This window comes from Anopheles cruzii, chromosome X, assembly GCF_943734635.1.
Source record: "Anopheles cruzii chromosome X, idAnoCruzAS_RS32_06, whole genome shotgun sequence".
Lineage (NCBI taxonomy): Eukaryota > Metazoa > Arthropoda > Insecta > Diptera > Culicidae > Anopheles > Anopheles cruzii.
The window spans coordinates 4,240,069-4,248,695 of NC_069143.1; the positions used below are offsets into that span (position 1 = coordinate 4,240,069).

An 8,627-nucleotide genomic window follows, 5' to 3' on the forward strand; every position below is an offset into this window, starting at 1 on the left:
TTAAATATATATTTAAATATATGTGTGTCTGTGATGTGGTGTACGTGGTGTTGTGCGGGGGGGCGGGGGGGGGGCGGCGGGGTTTTACTGTTTCGAGGAGGACGTTAGTCGTTAACGTCGGCTATTTTATCTTAAACTCTCATCATCAAGGCAATCGATTTCCATTCGTTCCAGGTCAGCGGCATGTGATAGTGGGCCCGCTCCGAACCCAGCCTCCCCCGTTTCCCCCCGTTTCGCCTTCCTCTACACGCATCTCCTGCCGTTCACTCGGTTCAGTTTTAATTTTTCATCTAAAGCCAGAGAGGGTGGCGTCCACCTCGTACACTGATATATGTAGTCCTGTGTGTGTGTGTGTGTGATGTGCGCGGTGTGGGAGGGAGGTAGGGAGGGTAAAGCAAATGTAATTTTTCAACCCAGCAGACCTAGACAACGGTCTCCGGAACTCCGTGTTCGGGTTGAAAGCAACCCTTTCCCCCAACCCTCGGCAGAGATTCTCCTTTGCTCCTTTCATCTCGCCTCGACTTACCTCGAGTATCGGTTCCGGACGATGAAAATATTTACGTACCTTCAATAGTAATTTATGGGTAACGCACAGCAGAAACAAATGGAGAACGGCCACGGCCATTCCATCAACAGATGCTGGAGGAGCAGAAAAACAGGCAGCTAGAACGGCTGAAGCAGGAAGCAGAAATAGAAGAGAAGTTTGTGCAGGAAAAATATCGTGTTCTGGAAGAACAACTAGACGATATTGTTTCCATCGTCAGCCATGCAGCAGACCGTGTGGCCAGCTGGGTCACACATCACAATGTCGAGAGTCACCGAGAAGGTGATGTTACACAGGAGATCCGACGGATGAGAACCGAGCTAGAACAGCCAAGGCCGGAAATCGCTGAAATGCGAGAAAATGCTCTACCCACAAGCGTCGGCGTAGAAGCATCATCATGGACGCTCACCAAGGAGCAAAAAGCAGCTCGTCAGTCATTGCCGAAGGATCTGCCGGATTTTAGCGGTGATCCCGCAGAATGGCCAACGTTTATTAGCAGTTTTAACTTCTCCACCAACGCGTGTGGTTTTCAAAATGGCGAAAATATGATTCGTCTGCAAAGGTGCTTGAAAGGGGCAGCGAAAGAAGCAGTTCGAGGCCGTCTTCTACTCCCCTCATCAGTTCCAAGTGTCATTCATGTTCTCCAGAGACGCTTTGGACGTCCCGAATTGCTATTGGACGTTCTGATCGATCGCGTTAGAAAAACCCCATCCCCTCGAGCCGATGACCTGGAGAGTCTAATCGAATTCGGAGAAGTGGCGCAGTCACTCTGCGAACACGTACGGTCGGCGGGTATGGTCGAACATCTAAAAAACCCAATGCTGATCACCGAACTCGTAGAAAAGTTACCTTGCGAGTATCGTATGCAGTGGGCACGGCGTATTCGTGACGGAACCAGTAGCCTCGCGTCGTTTGCTCATTTCATGGAAGACGTAACGGAAGACGCAATATCAGTAACGCGCATACCACGAAAAACGGCGGAGCGAACGACAGGCAGTGTTAGGCAGCAAACGCATCAAACAAAGGAAGACGGTGCAAGGCACACGCCGAAGACCACCAACACAAAGGCTACCTACACCAGCAGCAAGTTCAGTGCTCCACAACAATGTGCGATGTGTGCCGAGCATCATCGAACGTTTCAATGTGACGAACTGGCAGCTTTACCCGTGCAAAAACGACGGGAAGTAGTCACACAAAAAAAACTGTGTTGGAATTGTTTAAGTGTTGGTCACCAAGTGAAATTCTGCAATTCGAAACACGTTTGCCGGGTGTGTTCCCAGAAGCATCATACATTGGTACACGAAAACAAGTCCATTCCTGAACCAACAGGAACGAATGCCAGCCTATCGGCTCGAGTGTATGCCAGCACGGTGTTACTAGAAACGGTAACCGTCTGGGTACTGGATCGGTACGGAAACCGCCATCACGCTCGTGCGCTATTAGATTCGGCATCAATGTGCAACTTTATGTCGAAAAGGTTGGCTGCAAAACTCCAGCTTCGCTGGTCAAAAACAAATACACAGATAGTAGGCATCGCAGAAAGCATGCATCGGGTGAAATATGAGACCCACGCAACTATTCATTCGAAGGTGAATTCGTTCTACAGCACAGAGAACTTTTTCATAATGGAGAAACCAACATCTGATTTACCATCAAGTGTCATCAGTACAAGCAGTCTAAAGCTACCCGATGTAGAATTGGCTGATCCAACATTTTACAAACCGGCTCCGATCGACATGATCATTGGAGCAGAACATTATCAACAACTATTCACCGGGAAACGGATTCATCTAGAAGCTGGGGATCCGCTGCTAGTGGAAACGATGTTTGGATGGGTCGTGTGTGGACCTCTGCGAGAGGCACTTCCAACCAAATCGTTAGCTTGTCATGTGACAACAGTCGGTCTCGAAAATGTGCTACAAAGGTTTTGGCAACTCGATGCAGTCCCGGAACAATCATACCAACCCAACACAGAATGTGAAGCGCATTACAATGCCACAGTTATTAGAGAACCATCGGGAAGGTATGCAGTGCGACTGCCGAGAACAAATGATTCAACTAAACAATTGGGTGAATCAAAAAGTATCGCGCTACGGCGATTCAGGACTCTAGAGCGACGGCTCGAGTCAGACGCAATTGTAAAGAGTTCTTACCACGAGTTCATGAGAGAGTATGAACGACTAGGACATATGCAGAAATTGGACAATCCTGATATTAACATTTCTCATTGTTTTCTACCACATCATGCAGTGTTCAAGGAGTCCAGCACTACGACTAAAACCAGAGTGGTCTTCAATGCATCGTGTAAAACATCTTCGGGGTATTCCTTGAACGACATTCTTTTGGTGGGTCCAGTCATACAAAAGGATTTACTGTCTCTACTTCTGAAGTTTCGTACACATGCAATTGCGTTGGTCGGCGACATTGAAAAAATGTACCGACAGATAAGGGTGCAGGAAGTAGATCAACCACTTCAAAGGATCGTGTGGCGGGAAAATCAAGCTGAACCAATATCCACATACCAGCTGCAAACCGTCACATATGGCACATCTTCTGCGCCATATTTAGCAACAAGAACCTTACAGAAATTGGCCCAGGACATGAGCCACGTGTCACCAACGGCGGCCGATGCAATTTCTATGGATTTTTACGTCAACAATTTGCACAAACGTTTCAACGAACGCAACAAAGCACTTCCCATCGCACGAGGAGAAATTGATCCTCTCACAACAAAGGAGCTCCAAGCAGCTGAGCATGCACTATGCCGAATGGCTCAAAGGGAATCGTTTCGTGAAGAACACACCGATTTGCTCCTTGGAAAATACGTATCACGGTCAAGTCGTTTAAAATGGTTGAAACCACAGCTCGACGCTCAAGGATTGATCCGAGTAGGAGGTCGACTGATTCACGCCGATATCTCAGAAGATTCAAAACATCCGATCGTACTGTGTGCTAGGCATCCACTGACGAGGATGATAGTGGAGTACTACCATCGAAAGCTTCTACATGCAGGACCACAACTGATGTTGTCCACCATTCATTTGCAGTTTTGGATCTTATCGGGAAGAAACCTAGCCCGAATGGTTTATCATCAATGCCATACTTGCTTTCGTCATCGACCGACTTTAATTCAACAAAGTATGGCAGATTTACCAGCATCACGTGTAACACCAAGCAGACCATTTAAAAGCTGTGGTGTTGACTATTTTGGTCTGGTGTTCATCAAATCTGAAGTGCGAAATCGTACAGCTACAAAGGCCTATGTTGCCATTTTCATATGTTTTGTCACCCGAGCGGTACATATTGAACTCGTATCCGATCTTTCAACTGATGCTTTTTTTGCAGCTCTACATAGATTTACCGCTCGTAGAGGAAAACCAATCACCATTTACAGCGACAATGCAACATGCTTCAAGGGTGCAGCAAACCATCTGCACAAAGTCTTCCGCATGCTACAAAAGGGTTCCGGCGAACGAGACAAGATTGTCAACTGGTGTACTGGCCAAAGGATCCATTGGCAGTTCATTCCTCCACGTGCACCCCAATTTGGTGGGTTATGGGAGGCCGCCGTGAAATCAGCAAAGCATCATTTCTTGAGGGAAGTCGGCAATTCCAATATCTCTCGCGAAGATATGTCTACATTACTCGCACAAATCGAAATGTGCTTAAACTCGCGTCCACTAGTGCACATGCCGACAGAAGCAGAAGACCTCGAAGTACTTACTCCGGGTCACTTTCTAATTGGAACAAATCTCCAAAGCGTTCCAGAAGTATCATTGCAGGAAGTCTCGGAGAACCGTTTGTCACATTGGGAACGTACTCAGCAACGTACACAGCGCATCTGGACCAGATGGCAAGCGGAATATCTGCAGCAGCTGCAAACTCGTGCCAGCAAGGGCTGCAACCCGCCAGTATCCATTGACGTCGGACGTGTGGTCCTGCTGAAGGAAGATAATGCCCCACCAGCGACTTGGGCATTGGGGAAAATCACCGCTACGCATCCCGGAAAGGATGGAGTCGTTCGAGTCGTCACCCTGAGGACGGCAAAGGCAGACAAAGTTGTTCGTCCTGTCACCAAAATCGCGCTGCTACCCAGTCCATTATAATTATGTTGAACAAGCCATGCTAGTTCAAGGCGGCCAGTATGTTCGGTATATTGTATACTATCGCCGTTACAATTTGAATTTGACGTACCGTCATTTCGCCAGTTCGCCATTTCGCCATGGCTCTCTATTTCTCTCTTTTATGTTTCTGTCATTCCACGCGTGATCGAGCGCGCTTCGGCTCGATCCTTCAGTTCACGTCTACACGAGCGAGAATAAAGACATTCCATCAGAGAACTGTAAATCATTTTCCTCAAGTTGAACTCCCGGTTTTCATGCTACGGGAAACGCATGATCAGGTAGTGAGAACCTTTTTCTTCGGTTCCGAAACGATTTCGTCCAGAAATTGTCGAAAACGGTGTTAACATCAGTTTTGTGGGATGCGAATGAAATTTTGCCAACGGATTACTTCCTAACTGGTAAAACAATAAATGTCGTCAACAACAATTGTTGTTGTAACCTTTTAGACCAACTAAAAGATAAAATTCGTGAAACAAGACTCGATTTGCAGAAGAAAAATATCCTCTTTGGCCCCTGGCGACTTCCATCTGTTTCCAGATCTAAAAAAAAACGTTCGTGGAAAACGTTTTTCATCAAATGATGGCGTCATAACACCTGCGGAAGCGTATTTCGAAGGCGTTCCAGTTGTCCACTTCAGGGATGGAATTTATAAATTGGAGTCTCCTTGGAACAAGTGTATTGATGTTCAGGAAGGCCATACTGAATAATCAAGTGTATTTCAAACCATAAAAATGTGTTTTTCTTATCGACCATACGAACTTATTGAACAGCCTAGTATGTCCGATTTTCGTTTTTTTTTGTGGCGTCAAGTTGCTACATATGTCAGTGATTTATGGTGGAAAGTTTGGCCATTTTGAGCAGTCAGTCAATTTTTGACAGCTGATTTGCTTGGACAAGACTTGGCTCATCTTCGATTTTTGTTTCTTTCAAAAAAATTTCCCATCCAAATTCATTCTTCATCAAATTTTGTGTGAAAAACAAAATTAAGAGCTCGGACGCAATCAAAATGTTGACAGTGGCTTATGGTGAAGCTATTAACACCATAACAGCGCTTTTGGGTGGTTCAAAATTTTTTCAGAGGGCCGAGAAGATGTAAACCTCGAAAAGCCAAGTTTGGGAATGTGTACAGTTTTGCACACAGTTTCTTTCGGTTGCAGGGTCGTGGTGATTCATGAGTTGTTGCCGAAGGTTAGAACGATCAATAAAGAATATTTCCTGCAAGTTATGCGCAATTTGCCCGAAGCAATCCGTCTCAAACGCCCGGATTTGTGAGAAACCCAAAATTGGCATTTGCGCCCCTGCTCACACATCGTGGTTTCTGCGAGAATGTTTGGCCCAAACAACACACCAATGAAGCCCCTGTCACTTTTTCCGTTTTTTATCCTGTTTCCAAAACTCCAATTACCGATTCGTGGTCAATTACATTCGGAGTAGACAAAAATCAACGATGAGCCTAAACACGTCCAAGCAAAACAGCTGTCAAAAATTGACTGATTACTCAAAATGGTCGAACTTTTCACCATAAGTCACTGACATGTGTAGCAACCTAACGCCACAAACAAAAAAGAAAATCGGATATACGTAGCCCGCGGAAATTCAAAACTCGCGATACTTTTTGAACACACCTCGTACACCGCGCAGCATCGACGGATGCTAATGGCTGATTCGGTGTACACGAGCGGTCAAGAGTATTCGAGCATGTGGTTGTATATAAATCTTCCCTCTCGTCCGTCAGTAGCCAACAATCCATCGCAATTGTGTTGTTTGCGCCCGAATACATTCGACCGACGGTGTAGACCCAGCACTGCCGAAAGCCCTTGCAGAGAAGCTACCGAAGCAGCCGCGAGCTTTCGCAAACTTGTCTTCGGAAAGCTTCCGGAAGCGATTTTCCCGCCATTTTCCCCGAAGCTACGCAGCGTGGCTTCCGGTGAGCTTTGTCCGACCGGTAAGCTTTGCCCAAAACGGTGGGCGCTAGGCGGCGCTAGTGCCCCGGGGCCTCGGGGTGGACGCTATGGTAACGGAAACGGTTGTTTAGCAGGGTCCAGCGATTTTGTGCTCGACCGAAAAACTGGACCTGGACCTGGACCTGGTGACGATGAAACGACCCACGAACCTGAAGGGCGCCACCGTGGAGCGCCGTCGAGGGGTAAGCTAGAGTGTGCGTGTGTGCCTTGATGGCCTTGTATCGGACATTTCTACTCGGCAGGCCCACCTCAACATGCTGGACACCGTGCCCGGGCGACGGCTTTACGAGCGCGTCCGACACCTCGTGGAACTTCCGGTCCGCCAGAATGAAACCGGCCTGGGCGAGCGGGACGACGGCCAGCAAGAGGAGGAAGACGAGGGTGGGGAGGATGGCAGCGATCAGGACGACGACGGGTTCCGCAAGCCAATCGAGCTGACCATCGAAGCGAAGGCGGTGACGTCACGCCAACGGCACGCCGAAGGTGCGGACCAACCGGAGGGCAACTGGATGGAGCAGTTCCTGCGGCGGACCAGCACCGAGCGCATCCGGTGGCAGACGAAGTACTACCGGACGGACCGGAAGCTGCTGGACAAGCCGCTGTTCCAGCAGATCGAGGAGCTGATCGACCTGGGCGCCCAGGACTTTGCCGAGTGGCTGAACGGGCTCGGCGCGGAGAAGTCGAACATTACGCGCGACATCATCAAGCAGCTGTTCTCGATCGAGATCGAGGAGGAGATCGCCCGGGCGATCCGGGTCGACGCCCGGGAAGTCCGGGCCATCCCGACCGAAGCGGCCCGCGACTGGCACCTCGAGCACGTACGTAACCGCGCCGCGCCAAGGAAGAATTTCGCCAACTTCTTCTATTCTTTGTTCGCTAGATGGCGCTGGAGGAGCGCATCGCGCAGGTGATGCGGGCGGACCAGCTCGTGGAGGGCCGGGCGGCTGCGGCCCGGCACGGGCGCGTCGCCTTTGGGCGCACCCTGCCCCGGGAGCTGCAAGGACCGCGGGGACGGAACGCCACCGACCAGGACGTCCATGGTATCGTGCCCGACTTCCCGAACGACCTGCGCACGCTGAAGACGCTCTTCCAGGACATCCGGCACCTGCGCTCGGTGCGCTACCTCGTCGAGCATCTGGCCGCCCAGGCCGACATCCAGCGGCCACGCTACCTGGTGGAGCAGGGCCTGTTCGCTGCTCCGGCGCCGCCTACGTCCCGGACCGGCAGCGAGCCCTTTTATCGGACGGTGCTGACGACCAAACAGGTTCTCGACAGCGTGCTACGCCACTAATCTCCTCGTCCGCGCGCACACGCACGCACCGATAAACACGGGCGTCTCCGGGCGTTCCAGCGCGCTTATCGCTGCGCTGCACACAGTGTGGCTGTGCGCTTCTTCCGGAACCGTGCGATAACGGCCGGTGCACCCGTCGGCCGTCGGATCTTGTGGACCCGCCCGGTGGCTTAGTACCCGGCGAGACCGGATTACCCAGCAAGACACAACCCAAACCGCCGCCCCCACCCGAAGAAGAAGACACAAATCTCTGGAAGGCCGTCGCCGTCGTGGAAGACAACGCGCACGGCTTCGGATCTCGCGTCAGCCAGGCCGGCTTAGACCAGAGCACACAACTAATCTGCCCCGGCTTCTCTCACGTGAGCCGCCGAGTCATGGGAGCCCACGTCACGTCGGTGGTTTAGCCGCACGACGCACGACGCGCGAAGTCTGTTATTGTTCTGGTAGCTACAGCTAGCGGATGTGCAACGGCTCTTGCAACGGCCGCCACTAGTCGCCTTTGCTCACTCGATACCTACGACCCAAATACAGAAGAGAGGGGCCACAGAAGTTTGCTCGGCGTTTGCTTGGAGTTGGCTTGAAGAACTACTACATACTTTTACTGGAACTACTACTTCGAATCGTAGCACAAGACCTTTAGCCAGTGTACGGATAGCTTCTCCATGTTCTGGCCAATCCAGAATGTCTGCTGTGCCTCGCACTTC

General features: G+C 50.2%; 1 protein-coding gene across 1 annotated transcript; it reads left to right on the forward strand.

Moving 5' to 3' along the window:
- Positions 1-6,763: 6,763 nt before the first annotated feature.
- Positions 6,764-7,923, forward strand: LOC128277781 (uncharacterized). The gene is made up of 3 exons (XM_053016308.1): positions 6,764-6,814; positions 6,875-7,450; positions 7,513-7,923. Exons 1-3 carry the CDS (start codon positions 6,764-6,766, stop codon positions 7,921-7,923), a joined length of 1,038 nt encoding a protein of 345 aa, XP_052872268.1.
- Positions 7,924-8,627: the final 704 nt, after the last annotated feature.